This window comes from Mastigoproctus giganteus, chromosome 11, assembly GCF_048544385.1.
Source record: "Mastigoproctus giganteus isolate SK-2022 chromosome 11, ASM4854438v1, whole genome shotgun sequence".
NCBI classification, from domain to species: Eukaryota; Metazoa; Arthropoda; class Arachnida; order Uropygi; family Thelyphonidae; genus Mastigoproctus; species Mastigoproctus giganteus.
In genome coordinates, this window is record NC_143585.1 from 24,141,240 (window position 1) to 24,159,312 (window position 18,073).

The 18,073-nt window shown below is 34.6% G+C and overlaps 1 protein-coding gene across 1 annotated transcript in view; it reads right to left on the reverse strand.

Annotated features, from left to right (window-relative positions):
- Positions 1 to 491: 491 nt before the first annotated feature.
- Cand1 (Cullin-associated and neddylation-dissociated 1) overlaps positions 492 to 18,073 on the reverse strand; it is a 290,969-nt gene continuing 273,387 nt past the window's right edge. The window contains exons 28-32 of the mRNA XM_090385031.1: positions 16,512 to 16,700; positions 13,939 to 14,010; positions 11,793 to 11,964; positions 11,116 to 11,262; positions 492 to 1,207 (exon numbers count right to left, since the gene is read on the reverse strand). Of these exons, the coding sequence (XP_090241157.1) occupies positions 1,074 to 1,207; positions 11,116 to 11,262; positions 11,793 to 11,964; positions 13,939 to 14,010; positions 16,512 to 16,700 (714 nt within the window). The 3' untranslated portion in view covers positions 492 to 1,073. The remainder of the gene's footprint in view (positions 1,208 to 11,115; positions 11,263 to 11,792; positions 11,965 to 13,938; positions 14,011 to 16,511; positions 16,701 to 18,073) is intronic.

An 18,073-nucleotide genomic window follows, 5' to 3' on the forward strand; every position in this document is an offset into this window, starting at 1 on the left:
AAATTACAATTAATAGCAAGATGCTAGGTTTTTACTGTATTTCACTTTACAATGAATAAAGCAAAAGTTTCAGTGTAAAAAACAGGCCTGTAGCATCTGTTCTTCATACACATGGGATGCAGAACTATGGCAAACCAACGACATGTGGCCCATTATCCTAGGCACTAGAAATAAACTCTGGTTTGAAATAGTTATAGACTGTCTAGTTTTTCACTGGAGAAAGGAAGACAGTATATAAATTAAAAATACACAGTACATACACATGACAACTAAAATTAAAATTAATATCAAAGTAAGAATTTCAGCTCTACATATGGACACACCCTTCTATATCTTACACCAGTGCTATTAAATGTTTCTGTATTTTTATTTAGTAAAAATGTTCACTTTACAATAATTTCAAGATATCTATATGCGGGCATTTTTTCACAGGTTACTTAACGTTTACATTGTATTCACTCACTTTCACTCAAGTAATTCAAGACACCACCTTCTATTGAATATTTTATTAGGAAACTGGCATTTAAAGCAAGGAGTACACTCCTGAATCTGAGAGATGGAACCAATTGTAAGTGATTAACTTGCTGCCATCACCCGAGCAGTCTCATGTAATGGCACAGAACTAGGCAATCTTCTCGGCACATCACTCACAAGCTGCAAGATGGCATTATCACAGAAATAACCACTACTGGACTGTCAAAACCACAATGGAACACCTGGCAAACACACAGGCACTAGTACCTCGGTGTTGCTGTTGATTTTACACTTGATAATAGTAACGCAAAGAACGCATAAAAGCATATGTAGTTAGTCTACATGCCAACAGAAAAAAAAACTCAGAAATTCATTAGTCGCATAAATATATATATTTATTTAATTGGTCTTCCCAAATAACAGGGATGACGGAGGTTAAATAAAACCGAGAGAGAGAGAGAGAGAGAAAATTAAAGATAAAAAAGTATGTTCTCTTTAAATCTTGTGGTTTGACATTTCAGTGATGTGGGTTACAGAGGTGTTCCTGCACTCGGTGTTTTATTGACAAGTCATATAAAGGGGTGGTAAAGGATGGAAATTTAGCTGATGTCCATGAGAGATGCAGATTCTGAGACTGTTCCCGTGCTGTCCTTCTGAATACTGTCGAACAGTGTTTGAAGATCTGTTGTTGATTTTATTTGTGATAAAAATTCGTTCATTAAAGGATTCTTATCTGAAAAAGAAAAATGTTTTTTTTTTAAAATATAATTCAAAATTCAGATTATAACAATTATTTGTCTTTTAAAATATAAGATAACAATACACAGTCTACAATTATTATTTCATATTTCTAGAGGTACCAATCTGTGAAAGGACAAAAATTCGTACAAATTCATGCCTGCAACTCATCTTACTTTTAAGTACGGAAATGACAGTGTCACATGTACAGATACTTCCACTTTCAATACAGTGCTCATTTTTTTAAAAAAAATTGTCACCATCTGTTACATTCCGTACAGATCATAACTATTGCATCGCGATTTACACAGGATTGGATTTTCAATCTTTGCCACTAGATTTGTTTGCTGATGATTCCACCTTGTACTCTTATTACCGTAACTTAGATAATAATTTCACAATGTCCACAAGGGTACCATCTTCAATCATGTAGGTAGCATGCTACAAACTTGCACTTTCCGGTAGAAGTGCAAGTTTTGTTTTTCTTTGTAACAGTTTTCCCCCTCCTATTTCTTTTCAAAGACAACAGTCTAATTTTTTTACATTGGGAACCTACCTGATATAACACTACCATAGCTGACATCTAATATAGACACTTTAACCATGTAACCAAAATTTTCAGGAGTTTCATTATTTAGGGGTTTTTTGATGTCTGATTATTTTTAGTTGTAGTGCACCAACTCAGGCCTTAATTGAGTATTATATCTACACAAATGTGGTTAGAGGTACATAAACAGTGATATGATATGAACCCACAATACTGTCATGGAGATTCATCTTTGAGTCTTTTCCCTCTCCGGTTTTATATCCATGGCTTTTATGATTGGCTGTCCCTTGTCAACCTTTTTCCTTTGGAGAGATATCTGAGTTCGAATCTCATCTGGAAGGAATTCTTAAATGGCTCTTGAATCGGGACTGTTGTTAGCCAATCCCAGGAGGAGGGTCCCCCGCGACTTACTGCCAGTTTTTCAGCCTTAGCAACATTTAAATCGGCCTGTGAGCACACACTTCTATAGATATAATTCATTGGTGCAATATGGCCTTATGTGCTAATGCACTATTCAGGGAGATATTTTCTAAAATTATCTTCTTTGCCTGCATTTTTAAGATTATCACATATCATTCCTTCTTTCAAAGCAAGATATAAATGACGTGTACATATTCATCATTTTGTGCTTCCATATACTGGATTACATTGCTACATTTCCTATGATAAAATGTCACAAAACTTGATTGTCAGTATTCAACAGGCTCAACATCAATGATACATCTTTCACCTGGATTTCACCTCAGAGGTACAACTGCAAAATTTCTGATCACTATATTTCTTTAAAGAGTTCATTGGGGATGATGGCTGTTTTCAACACCTTCACTGGGGACTCCAAAATTAGTGAAGTGAAACAAATGGTGCATGACTTGTTTCTAATAAACAAGTGGGCAGAAGCTGATGAATTTAGTTAATGGTTCATTATACACAAACACAGAACCATTCTTTCTACCCTTTTGCCTATGAATATCAGTGGATGGAAGGGATGGGTGTGGGGGTGAAGAACTTGTGCATCCCTTGTTCTGCCAAAGTTCTATGGTCTATCTCTTTAAATTATTAGTACCGTATGTATTGTGCATACATGTATATTCTACTGCTAAAAAACCTGAATTTCTAAGTGGAGGGGGAACCCCATGAAGTCTATTTGCAACTGGCTAATGTGATCATGACACAAAAAAGTTTGTTTCCTTTAGGAAATAATCCAATTTTTGTTGGTTACTGGTAATCAAACTTTTTCTATGTAGTATGTACAAGAGATAGATAACTACAGCTTTTAACATCGCAGTTTTGCATAGCAATAAGTCAATCTGCTACTGAATTTGTTTCTGAAAGCAGCATTAGTTCTACTAGCCCCCCTCCTATGGATCTGTTAACATGGAATACACAGAATCAAATAGATCATTAATTTCAGCCTGCAATATCCTTATATTTAACTTTTATTTCACATATCATTCCCATTTCTACAGCTATAGTGAATATTCAATATGTATTATGTTAGTTCACTTTTAATACATAACAATGCATTTCTTGACTACTGGAAAAGGCACAGTTTCTCCGAAAACATCTCTTAACTGCTTTTTAACTAGCATTCATAGTTAATGAATGCTCTTAATGTTCATACACCATGTGAAAATGGCCACAAAAATAACTCCAATTTTTTTTGCTTTTGTCATTTTACAGGTTATATGAGAGTACTTTCATAATGTCCCTCATTTATTATTAATGAGACATGTTAAATATAATTAAAACAAAGCTATTAATTGATTTTAAAATGACCTCTCCAAAAAAGAAAATGTGAATTTTTTTTAATAAGAAAAATTTCTTTAACAATTCACATATCATTATTGAAGGCATGCAAATCTCAAGCCTTTAATAATTATTTTGTACAGCTCTCAGGGTTGTTAAGCTATCTTTGCTTTATGGGACTGAGGTCTAGTAACTCTGGAGACTACTGATGAAGGGAGAAGTTACCCTGTAATATTCCTTGAACCAATCCAACAAGATTTAAGCACAGTGCCATGGTGTATTATCCTGCTGGATGCAAGTAATCATTATATGAACAGGCAGACAAGCAACATGATAGAGTGCACCTCATTCACAATGTGTTAAAATATGATACTAACATTCAGGCTACTGTTGTTTTGGAAACTTTGATACATCAGTTACTTTTACCACAGATATGCCTACTCACATGATTTGCGTAGCATGTCTTCACAAGTACACGTTCACAACAATGAGTTGTTTGAGTTGAACTCATTATGGTTTCTCAACCAAAACTAATGCCCTCAAATCTCCTCCCCCACCCCCAATCAATGTGATGTTGCACAGAAAATGTAATGGTGTTTGGTGAAAATTTAAATATTACTGCCAACACACATCTTACAAATTTTAACACTACACATCAAGTAGCAGGGCTAAAGTTGTCTGAAAATGGAGAATGAAGCTGATGTGGACATGAAGTGGCATAACTGAGTTCTTGAATGCAAAGGACAGTGTATCTACATGTAAACAATTAGTTATGCATAAACCAGTTGGAATACCTGCAGTAGCATCCAAGAAAAAGAACTGGAGGCATTACTTCTGGAGATATTCTTGTACATACAACCCAACCCTGGGAGTTATTTACGAGGGTAAATAATCCTCATAAATAAGCACAGAATTATTTACCTTTTTTCTTGCACCCTTGATCAGCTAAATAAAGCCTTGATTGAAGAGACCTTTATGAATTCCCCCAGATTACAATAGGATTTGAATGCAGATCCCTCCAAATGAGTAACAAGCCCCCACTAAACTGCCATGGAGGACCCAGAATTCAGGATTTGGATACTGGAGTCTTTCAGAACCAAGTGAATAACAAACTCCCATTTCATGCATGATTCCACATTGTCAATACCCTAGTCCTACGATCACAGCATGATATATTTAAAAGAGGATTCTTTGTTTTTTCACAAAACTACTTTTCAGTCTGCTAGTATACTGTTTTGATGCCCCATGTCCCACTACAGACATTCTTCCTGTTGTATGCAGAGAGTGATGGTGTAAGGCAAGGTAGTCTATTGCTGTAGCGTAGGCAGTGTAATGCCTGATATGTGGTATGCATGGATGACTGCAATTGTGTTTTTGACTGGACTGAACTGGGATTTTCCTCACAGATCCGATTCTGTGTGTGTGTTAAAAAAAAATGTTATATGATAGTTATTACATTAATATAGCTATAAACAAAATTACAATCCATAATACAAATTATATATATACTGTATAATTTTATTCTTTATATAGAGGTACTAAATAAAGATCAATTATAGATCACCACAAAATTAAAAAGATACCGTACACCTTTTCATAATGAAATAAATATATAAATAAAAAAAAAATAAAAAAAAAATAAATAAGTTTAAGTAACTTAAACCCAAATTACATGGCACCCCTGGAATGTTGTTGCGGCACCCTGGTTGAAAGCCACCGTGTTAATGTATACAATCTTGGCAACCATCTGCATTCTGAATATCAAAAACCAGTTTCCAGCCAGAGTGCATTCGCTTGGAATGTTGATTACTGGTTCCGTCTGCCATTCTCTATATAACTTTAATTGATTATTTTTGTCTGTGCATACCACGACCATCACGGGTGTTGTTGAAATAATGTAACCTGTGTGCTGGACACCTACAAGTATTCTACATTCAAAAGTCATGAGGGTTATGTTGTTTTCCTATTTTGTCATCTACAAAGGTCTTGCTACCAGCAATGCTTCATTCACTTGGGCTATATACCTTTCAGCAGAAGTGGTTGGGAGTATTTCCACACATTTCTGCCCACTCATCTTTAATCCAAAACCTGTTCTGTCATGGCGTCTATTTTTCATTGAGAAAGTGCTTCTTTCCATGTGTTCTCATTTAAATCACTTTTGCATAATATCTTCCTCATTGTTCTGTCAGTAATATTCACACCAGAAATTTCTAAAATTTCTTTAGTGTTTAGAAGTTATTCTGTGATTTTTTATGGACAAGTGATAAGAATTTCTTTCATCTCGAGATGTTTCTTATTTCAGGATTTCGAATGATTCTTGGAGCAGTTACCATTAGTAAATTAGTGGCAATGCACTTTCCCAAAATACTGGATTTGGTAGCTACATCCAACAAGTTTTTACATTTCTTCATACATACAAAACTGATTTAGAGTAATTGCAGTGTAACTGCCTTTGTATGCTCAGAAAGTGTCCAATTAATTCTTTTAATTGACTTTGGTGTCATTTTATACTCTTAACACAAAAATTTCCATCAAATTATTTTTAGAATAACTGTACACTCCAGTCATGACACAAAAAAGCAATGATCAAATAGCTTTAATGATTGCAACAGTTCAAAAGTGTACCCGAGTGGAAACAAAATATGTAAAATTGATTTATATTGATCAAATCTGTTTATATTTATCACATATCAATATCAAATTTAACTGGCACTACAAATAATTAACATCTATCAACACACAAAATTTCAAACAACTGAAAAGCCAAAAAGTTTAAAATCAGAATAAAAACAGATTCAAGAATTGAGTCCACTACTGTATAGAGCCCAGAGAGGATACTAAAATGAATGGAGATGAAATTCAGTTTTTTTTTTTTTTTTTTTTTTTTTTTTAAATGAAAACCCCAAATACGAGAGGTATTAGAACCTATAGTACTTAGTACCATGCATGGGTTGGAGGTTGAGAAGACGAAAGAAGATATTTGTTGACATTAGACTTGAACTTCTGTAGACTGCAATTTTCAGGAAATACATATGAAGGAAGGTTGTTCCAGAAAATGGCAGTTAAATGAATAAACTAAACGAGGAAGATGAAAAGTTGGTTCTGTGAGTTTGAAGATGGATGGGAAATGGATGATTGCTGGTGGCGGCACATGTTCGGACTGTTTTGAAAGAGAGAGTGGGAATTATAGAAGCCAATGCAGAAGAACAGTGCCCATGGAAATATCTGTAGAAGAGGCATGCAGCAGAAACATTACATCCATGAGACAGAGTGGAGAGACTCTTTTAGAGATGAGTCATTAATTAACCTAATTGCCCTCTTCTGAATGGAATCTAGAAGTCTGAGAGAAGTTTTGGGGGCACCGCCCCAGATGTGGGAACAATATTCCATGGTAGGGCGAATGTGCGATTTGTATAGAGTGAACAGCTGTTTGAAAAAAACAGTAATGCTAAGAGTGAAAGAGAAAACCAAGTTGTTTAGATGCAGAGAAAGCAATATTTGTAATGTGCTTGTGCCAAGAGGGATTAGAAGTCAGGGTAATCCCCAAAAGAGATATCATCTTGCCTAGAAATTGGAGTGTCACCAAAGATAAGCATAGGGGCAGAAGAATACTTTTTTCCGAGATATAAAACAAGACTGAGTTTTAGATGGATTGAAATCAACTAAGTTGTCTTTGCCCCACTGGAGAATTACCTGGAGATCGACATTTAAGGAATTAGTAGTGGATATTTGAGAAGTTGAAGCTGATTGAGCAGGGCAAGGTTTCTCAAACTGAGAAGTGGAATGCAATGTGCTATTGTCAGCAAAAATATGGATATGATTTCCGGTCAATGGAAGGTCATTAATATACAAGAGGAAAAGAGTGGGGGAAAGAACTGAATCTTGGGGGGGGGGGGTTAATGAAAACCCCAAACACGAGGTATTAGAACCTATAGTACTTAGTACCGTGCATAGGTTGGAGGTGTTAGAAGACAGAGAGCCATCTACCATTACCCTCAAGTGAGAGGTTGGAGAGTAAACTGTATAACCAATTACAAAAAACAGTTGGCAAACCATAAGATGGAGGCTTGTTTAGAAGACCTTTATGCCAAACACGATTGAAAGCCTTTTAGATGTCAAGAGCAACTGCTTGTGTTTCCCTGAACTTTTCCATTGAATTTGTCCTTAAATGGATAACATAAGCAAGAACATCACCACTGGATTGATACTGACGGAATCCATACTGGCGATCATTGATCAGATGGAAGGTTTCTAGATAGTTTAAGAGTTGGTGGTTATTTGATTTCTCCATTACTTTAGAAAGAGTAGAAGTAATTGCAATAGGACGATAATTGGATGGGAGGGATTTTTCACCCTTTTTAGGAACTGGCTGGATATGAGCAAATTTCTAAGCAGAAGGAAAAACACCTTTGGAATAAGAAAGTGAAAAAAGGCGGCAAAGAATAGGCGTAAGTTCAGGAGCACAGGTTTTGAGAACAAGTGGAGAAATACCATCAGGACCTGGAGCTTTCTTAGCATCAAGGTTCATCAAAATCCTTCTGACATCCTTTTGATGGAAGACTATAGGAGGCATTGCTGGGAATGGTGGGAGGTGTTTCACCAAGATCACTAATACATGAGTTGGAAGAAAAATGGGATGCTAGTAGGTCAGCTTTATCCTTGGCTGAAGTGACAATAGAACCATCTGGTTTTGACAGAGGTGGGAGCAGAGATGGGCAAAAGTTGAGCATTCTGGTCTGTTTTGCTTTGCAAAACAGACCAGAATGCTCGGCTACTGTTAGGGCAAGAAGCAAGTTTTCTACTCTTAAGTCTGTTCAAAATTTAGTTTGGACTGATTAAAAACTGTTTTAGAATTGTTGTGAGCTCTGGTGTAGGCAGAAAATGAAACTGAAGAATTGGAAACAAGCTAATTACGATATGCAACATTCTTCTCTTGAACACCCATAGTACATTTATTGAAAAACCAAGGTTTAGATAAATGAGGTTTTAAGGCAGAATGTGGAATAAAGGATTCCATTGCTACAAGAATAATTTCACTGATATGATCTGAGCAAATGTTGACATCTGAAGTTTTGAAACAGTAATCCGACCAAGGAAAGGAAGCAAAAAAAAAAAATTTGCAGGTCATCCCATTTTGCATTCTTGTAATGCCAAACAACACGAGGTTGTGAATAACCACAAGATAAAGGCTCTATTGGAAAAGAGACAATCACCAAGTTGTGATCTGAGGTGCCTAAAGGACAACTCACTTCCAACCATGTACTTAGAAGGGTTGTTTGTGAGAAAAAGATGAAGTGCACTGGCTGTATGGTTAGGATTGTCTGGTATTCTGGTAGATAAATGAACAATCTGTGTGAGGTCATTAGTAATTGCAAAAACCTTAGCATCTCGACCAGCTGAGTCTGTGTGACTAGAAAACGGAAGCCAGCTGGAGCTGTGAACATTAAAATCACCAAGGAAAATTACCTCACTGTTAGGAAAGAGACTGGAGGAAGTCAAAGAGTTCCAAGTGATTAGTGGAGTTGGGAGAACAGTAGAGACAACAGATGTATTTTACACAATGAGGTAGAGAGATTTTAAGCCAGCGGAGATCGGAACGGATATATGCACAAGTACCACCTTTGAGGCAAAAGGAATCATACAGCGAATAATTTGGGACTGAGGTGAGCAGTAGTTGAATCAACCAATAACTGAGACATCATCGGGATTAGAACTGAGACCACATATATTTCTGAAATGAACTAGGAAGTGTTTGGGAAGTTTAGATCTTTTCACAGATAAGTTTGCTCTATTAGTTTGACAATTCATGGTGTATTCAATAGTAAGAAAAAGTGTGGGGGGGGGGGGCATGCTGTATGAAGTAATGACAGTTTTGGATATGGCATACACATTTTGAGAATATACCCAGGTCCTTGACAATGCCTCCCGCATACACACTGCTTGGATCCCCTCCAGCCACTATCTGGTGGAGTAGAGGCAGCAAGATTATACACTAGCTGATCCGGAAGCTTCCGAGAGTTACCAATAGGTTGATTCCAGTATACTAACTAGTGGCCGGCCTGCAAACACCGTTTTAGACCTGTATCCGCGAAATGTAAGGATGTCTGGATCTCGCCATGGTGTTCATCATAACCTCAAAAGACATCAATTATACTCCATGATGGAAGAGAAGGGAAGGGAAGGGTTGACCGGAACTTAGCTCTGGATACTAAACATGGGTTCCACCACTTCAAGCCCACAAATAAGCAAAGTGGTGGTATTGCACTGGGTGATGAGAGTCATCTACCACCTAGTATTGTCTGGTAACACAGAGGGGCGGCATTCCTCTGTGTGGTGGGGGTGCCATACCTGACCCCTGCTGAAGATCCAAGCAAAGGATTTGGCTGTCACAGACCGTCCGGACTTCATCGAAATTGGTTTACTTGACTCGAGTGTCACCCAAACATCAGTTCCATCAGCGTTTTAAACTCTGAGATAGCAAACACACAGATTGTATGGCATATCTGAGAGAATGTCTGCGACAGCCTCAAGTTAGAAATGATGTCAGAACCAGGAGCCACAAATGTCAATTATGGGAATGAGTTTTACACTGGACTGTTGGAAGTTTAAAGAATTGTCTCCATGAGTAATTGATAACAAGCTTGGGGGTAATTCAAAGGTTAGCTCACTCAGCACCTACATGAGAATGAGTTCCCACACCATTCTTGGCTAGTGCAGCGAAAGTTGAGAGCTTCAAAACATATTGGCGTTGACCTTATGTCAATGCCAATACTAATATTAATTTATTCATATTGGGACCATAACTGGGAAGTATAAAAAATTTAGATAGGGTCAACAAAGGTTGATTGCTAACCAAATAAGACTTCCACTGTTGCACAACACATGTAAAAACTTTCTTAGTGATGTGAAACTGCAGCTTCTTTGGTTTCAGACTGGTATCTTATAGTTTATAAACTAATTATTATAGTTTTAAACATCTTATAGTTAATCGTTATTTTTTGCTAGCAAAATTAGTTAGTTTCTCTGTCATACTGTAGTCGAGGGGAAATAGCTTCTGATAAAATCACTTCACGGAAATTATGGTGTTAATGCACAATTACCAAGGTAACCAACTTTCGTAGGTTTTAGTAAAAATCCTTGTGGGATTGTTTGTGACAGATAATATTGCTTCAAAATCATACCCAATCCCAGCATGCAAAGTCAGATTTCATTATTCAAAGAAATTCAGCTGCATCCTGCAGACAGACAATGTTTTGCATTTTGTTCTTTGCACATCTTCAGTTTTTCAATTTCAAAAATATGGCAGTATATATTTATAGGCTGTGTACATATACCCACCACAGAAAACTGAAAAAAAAAAAAAAAAAAAAAAACAGCTGCTGGTAACTTTCAATGAATATTCAACATATGATATAAAGTACTTACAAGGCTTTGCATAGAGCTATTATCTGTAAACTATTATTATACTATCCACTCAAGTACACAGAATACATTAAATGGTGAAGTTTAATATAAAGTAAATTCTAATTACCAAAATTTAAGTTAATATAACTGCAAATTACTCTAAACTTAAAGCAAATAAAAAAAATCAAAAATTCAAATTGCAGTACCTGCATCAGGAATAGCAAGAAGAGCAGCAAATGCTCTCATTGCTGACCTTTTTAATTCATCTTGTTTTTCAAATTCCTGTTTCACTGAATTGGCCTTTACTTTGCTGGTACATGTGATTCGTAAAGGTTCTATCAGGCATTCAAGTCCTAAAAAGATTTGAAATTTCCATATTTTTATTGTTAAACATAATAAAATAACAGAATAAAAAAAGCTTTCATAATTCTCTATATTTTTGGACAATTTCCTCCCAAATGATTAAAAAATAATTTCTTTTCTGTTAGTGTGAATGTTGTTGTTATTTTGGTTTTTAGGAGCATTAGCAACTAAGGCGATATTGCTCCAGGCATATGTGGTGGTCATTCCCTGACCTTTCCGCATCCTCCGTATTTGGTGTTCACGGGCTCGAACCCCAGTTTAATCAAGAAGCGTGTGCTACGCACTGCAGCTCCTGCCCACCTGGCTACGGAGGCGCCTAGTGTGAATGTACAAGTATACAGCTATATAAGCAAAAAGATCAGCTGTCTTAAATAAAAATAAAACACAATACAATGGATCTTTCTTATCTATATAGTGGCCATTGAAGTTAATGTAACAGGGGAGAAAAATAAACTAATAGTTTGCCAATAACAATCAACTGCCAACAAAGACAAAAATTTTTAAATGCTATTTTACTTACTTTGAAGGACTGCAGAAGGGCAAAGAGAAGCTAACCTAACAAGCATAAGGTATGTGAGCATTTTGATATCATAATGGTCCCTTAGTCCATCTTCAACATGATTTAGGAACTCGAAAATATCAAGTCTGTCAAGGCATGAGTCTAGTAGGGTATACATGCACTCAAAAGCTGCCTGTAAAATAAAAATAACCCAGTTAGTAGGATGATCTATACAAATAAGTGAAATGTAGATAACAGATTCAAAAGCATTCTGCTGGAGTGGCTAGCTATTAGTCTGAAAGCAATATTTCAAACAGTCCATAAATTTATAGAGAAACTATCCGAAAACTGTTCTGCTTCAATAAATACAGTAAAGGCAGGGATGCCAGGAAAGCTGGCTGGGACCGCCTAGTACAATAAATAACAAAAAAAAAAAAATAATAAAAATAAAAATAAATAAATAAATAAATACAGTAAAAGAATAACTATGAAGATTGGAAGTCAATACCATACTATAGGAACACTAAAATTTGCACTGATGTAATTTTAATAGATATTTAAATATTAGAGTTTCTGTTTTTGGTATGAAAAATATGAAAGAGTAACAACTAATGGGTTAATTGTAAAATTGTTAACATGAGATCAGATAAAAATGTAACAATTATGTGTATATAATCAAGATAAATACCACAGATCTATAATAAAATAATACTACATTTGGCCTTCATGCTTATGCTCCAGCCGTTTACTATCTGAAGAATTTTGCAAATATCAGAAACCGAGTTGTCTATGCATTGATATTACAAATAATCAATGCACTGACATTAAATTTAATGAAATTCCAATACCTAATTTAATGAAATTCACCAACATTAGATGCATTGGAGTTTTCCACTTAAGTTGCTCGATGCTCCCCAATCATTATACTAAAGTTAACAGAATGCTTTTTTTCTCTGCTATGTGATACCAATTTTTTAGGAACCATTTTTGTTGAAAATATTTTGTGATAGGAAATACAGAACAATAAACATTCCTGGTGTTTACTGGCAGCAAACTATGAGTAAACCTGAAAAAGTCAGAGATATCAACAGAGCAAACTAGCTCCAACTGATACCAGATGGATTTTAATTTGTGTATAACTGAAAATAGTGTTATGTTTTTTTTTTTTTTTTTTTATTTACTAAAAAAATTTTTTTTATTTTTAACTTAGTTTTATACTTTTCCTCTTGTAAAAATCATTGACAAATTCATCCAGTCTCTGGTGGGATCTAAACTCATATCTTGCCAAACAAATGGCAAACACACTGAACTACAAACAGAACAGGGAAATACTTAAAAGTTTGAGGAAAACTGGAAAAAGTTTCTCCCATAACAATATTTAGGATAAAAATGTTTTCTGAATATTTTATTTTGTGGCATTTTTAAATAGACTGTATGGACTGAACTTATTTCATGTCTCCCATGGTTTTGCAACTTCACACAACATGCAAATTGGTTAGTAAGCATATATAGTATGCAAACAAAAATATACAGTGCATCTGCTGATACCATAAGAACTAGTGTATTATGACCACTACAGCCAATTATCCTCCAAACAGTATTCTGAAAGGAGAAGGGTATACAAATATCAAAATGTGCCTGCTTCTATTAACTGATAACTCAACATCTCACTATGTGAAATTTGAATCAGAATGGGTAGATTTTTTCTTTTATGAAACACAGGTTCTAGCATTACCATACAGTGGTTATTTTTGTCACATTTATTACTTTGGTCTGAGTGCACTAGTTCATATGGCTTTGTTTATATCATATCTCAGTTGAAAAGGCTTTTCAGAATTCCTCTAGTGGGATTTGAATTCAGACCTTACCACACAAGCGGTAGTTGATTGCTGGAACAAATTTCCATCTGTCGTTGCGGAAGTTGATTGCTTAAATAAATTCAAGGAAGAACTAGACAAACTTTTGGAGCAAATGGATGGGTGAAATGGGAAGGTTTTTTTTTTTTTGGCTGATGCTGTTTAAGCTTGCTTTCTTGCATCATATGCCTCTGCTAAGTGACAAACCTATTATATTCCCACAGAGACACCCCCCGCCACATCTGGCAATAAAAGAATTTACATATATGAATATGCTGATATGTGAATGCAATAAATCTAAGAATACTAACCTTTCTGATGTCTAATCCATCATCTACTGTATGTTTAAAAGGACCCATTTCAACCTCCCTAATAAGCTCTTTCTGGGGGAGAAAAAAAAAATGTAAAAGTGATCATAAAAATAAGAATGGATGAATAACATACAGCAAACCACATTATATATAATATTTTAACCACTTTATACACTATTACTTTTAGACAAAAGTAATCCAATTCGTGGCCAGCCTTCTCAGACTACTGTGGCTATAATACCAATACAAAATGCTTAAGTACTGTGAAAGCTGGTTACTTGCTTCCCTTCTCTGAAGGGTGATTTCACCAGCCCACAGCTACTCCATACCTGCCAATTCTGATAAACTGGAATCCTCAAAACTTAATGCATTATTCTGAAATCTGCAATTTCCCCCCCCAAATTACCTGACAATGGCTATGCCTGTTTGTTGCAGAGGGAGTCATGTGGAACCTATCAGGTAGCCAATTTTGTTTTTATTTATGGAAATTTAAAAGAATTTTTTTTTTTTTTTAAATTTTGGTTGCTGTACATCAATATATTTTCTTAATATGTTGCAGCATTTATTATTTGTAACTTTAATTTTTAATAATGAATTTTTTAAAATATTAAAAAAAAATTTTTATCCATTAAAAAACACAAAATATTTCTGCTGAAAAAAGAAAAAAAAAAAAACCCACAATTATAAACATGACCTAAACAGTCACTTCCATTTTTCAGTGCCATCAAAAGCTGCCTGTAAATATAAACATGATACTAATTGCCACTTCCAATTTCCAGTGTAGAAAACTTAGCACAAAATTGCATCTGCAACTTTTTTCTGCTTAGAATTCTGTTTGATATACTGCTGGCAGAAGTCTATGAGCCTCAATATGTATTCAGCAATATTTCTCAATTCAAAATATTTTAATATCAAAATATTATGTAGTCCAACAGCTGAGTGGTCAGGTGTGAGGGTGCAGAAGCATATGCATTTTGAGTAGGGTAATTCAAACCTGTGTGACTACTAAATATGGTTAGCAATTGTATTCATCGTCAAAACAATTAAACTCCACTGACCTAGTGGTTGTGCCCAAGTATAAATAAGAGCTTATTTTTTTTATTATAATGGGGAGGGGGAGGAATTATTACAAGAAAGATTGGGTTGCAGGTGAACAACCCTTTCAAGAGTTCTCATGCTTTCCAATTATGTTTTTTTCAGCTAATTAGTTGGGGCAAGCACTAAAATGTTCCTACTATGGTTGAGATGACAATATTCAAAATTAAGAGCATAAATAACAGTGGTTATTAAGCTAGAAAGGCAACTGTTTGATGTGCGATAAAAAAAACATGAGATGGGACCTGTGAGGCCTTGCATACCTGTAATGCACAAAAGTTGCAAAAAAAAAAAAAGGGTTGTGGCACATTGCTGGGTAATTTCAAAAACTGCAAAACAAAAAGTTTGTTTTGCAGTTTTTCAGTTTCAGTAGCAGCTGCAAAACAAACAAAGTTTGTTTTGCAGCTGCTACGTAAAACTAGATCTATATTTAGGAAGGTAGAAGAAGTTTGTCATTAGGCTCAAGTTAGCAATACATATGCAATAATTTTATTATTTTTTTGCTGCAAGGGACCTGACAGGATCAGTGCTGGTTCAATAATAATATATAAATAAATAGATTAATGGAGATCACATGACAACAAAAATATGTACGCCATTATGAAATGCAATAAAAGAGTTTAAAGGTGCTCTATAATAAAATAACGTTACTTATAAAAACAATCACATTAAAAGATAAATCCTTCAAATGACAGTACCGTTGAGATTATGTTCTAAAAATGAAATAAAACAAGGACTGTTTCGTATAACACCTAAATCAGCGTGTCACTTATATATATATATATATATATATATATATAAAAAAAAAAAAAAAAAAAAAAAACAACACACTTTTGTTGCTTTCTTGACTCTACAAATATATATATATATTTTTAGCCATGTTATTTTTAACTGTTATTTGATAAACTGCAATATGAAAATGCAAATTAGTTCCTTCCCCAACTTGAAAATGCAAAAATAGCAGCATACAAATGTGATCCCGCACTGTTATATGTATTTGAAGTAGATAATGCAGTAATAACTTTAACTCAAAGCTGTACATTTACATGCACAAAAGAAATGCTTGTAAATGTGCAGTCAAATTTGCACTAGTTATAGTATATACTCTGCACAAGAAATGAACAGAACCACCACCAAATGGCTATCAGAGCATTTAAGTTTTTACTAGAAAAACATAATACAAAGTACAACTGCAATTTGTAATATAAAAAGTAAGTTTTCAGTAAATCAGACTTGACAGGTATGCTGTTTTATTAGGTCACTTGTATTTTACAGAGAAAGATATAACCACCCACCCAAATGTTATTATCCCATTTAAAAACTCTCATTATATTAAATTTCAGCTGCTCTGTATGAAAAAGCTCTAAATTAATATACTTAACTGGCGATCTTAAGCAAGATTAAAATCTTTTACTTTTCACAAGTATATTTTCAACTTTCTTTTATGAAAAGATGCTGAATAAATGTAAAGGCCTTACCCTGACTTTTGTTTCATTGTACAGTTGAGGAAGGATAGAATCTAACAGGTCTCTCACGAGAGATGGTTTATTGTGAGCAGCAGAATTAAAAGCTACCAGGGCCACTCTCCTGACATTCAGATCAGGATCCTGTAGAGTTTTTAAGAAATCCCCTATACAACCACGGAGAAGAGCATCAATTGGTTGGGGCTGTAAAAAAAAAAGAAAGAAAAAAGTAATGATAACAGATGTGACAACCTGTATACCTGAAATGAATTTCATTTATTGAAACCTTTTCATTAATTTTTACCTGAAGATCAACTTCACCCATAAACAAATGAGCAGTGTTATTTCATTCCATAGGTATACAGGATAATTTAATAATTTTATCCTATATGCATTGTAGGCATATAGGATAAAAAATTACTTTGCACAGTTACACAGGAGTAATTTTTATCAATCATCCAAGAAAGGCAGGCAGACAACTGTAAACAGAAATGATAAGAAAATATTGGACCTATTAAGCAACTGTAACAACTTCCAAAGGAAGATGGAGATCAAAATCAATCAACAAGGTCATTAGAACAGTAAATATTCATGTATGCTTTTTTAAACAGACTACAGTTAGAAGGCAAATAATGGTAACTAACTTAATGTGTCAAAAATGGTCAATCAATATCTAATGATATAGTAAAAAGGAAAGGAAAGATAATATCATATCATTAGATATCTTGGCTACAGCAAAAATAAATTTTGCTAATCAGAAAAAAGCCACTGATATTTCAAACTGAGGCAGTCACAGCAGACGCTCCCACTACTGCACTGCCCCAAAGAGAAGTGCAAAGAATGTTTGAAAATGTTGAGTCAGGCCACACTTACTGATTAGAAACCATTTTTGAAAAATTTTTGGTTTTTGTTATCTTTTGGATTAAAATTAGTAGGGCAGTTGCTAATTATTTCGCCTTTGAATTTTCTCAAAAATGAGAATTAAAGCAGAAGATAATTCTGCCACCACTGTTCACTGTTTATTGCATTGACACAAATGCAATTAAATATATATCTTTTTAAATTTAATTCATAGGATTATATTTATTGTTTAAGTGTTCCTAGCTAATCTATAATTTAATTAGTTTAATATAATTTATAACAATATTAATGTGATTTTATAATGCAACAGTATAACATAATACATAATTTCACAGCACAGTACTATTGTTGCATAATTTGAGAATACTGTTGTTAATGTACAGTCAGTCCTTGTATAACAAGTGTTTACACTACACGAATTCGATCATACACAATTTATAAATAGGGGAACGATATCTTATATAACACGAACCGAACGCAACACGATAGGAATGAAGAGAAGATTCTGAAAATGTATTTGTTTTTTATATCAATGAAGGGGAAACACATTTCACCATAATAACGTAAAAACCAACAATTCCAGCTATCGGTACAATCACAAATGCAATTAGATCGAGTTTACTACCAGTTTATAACAGATTCCACTAGCAGGAACGCAACTGGAAATTGTTTTGTTTTATGGTAGTAACCCCTAGAAATGTGCTTAGGCAGACTGG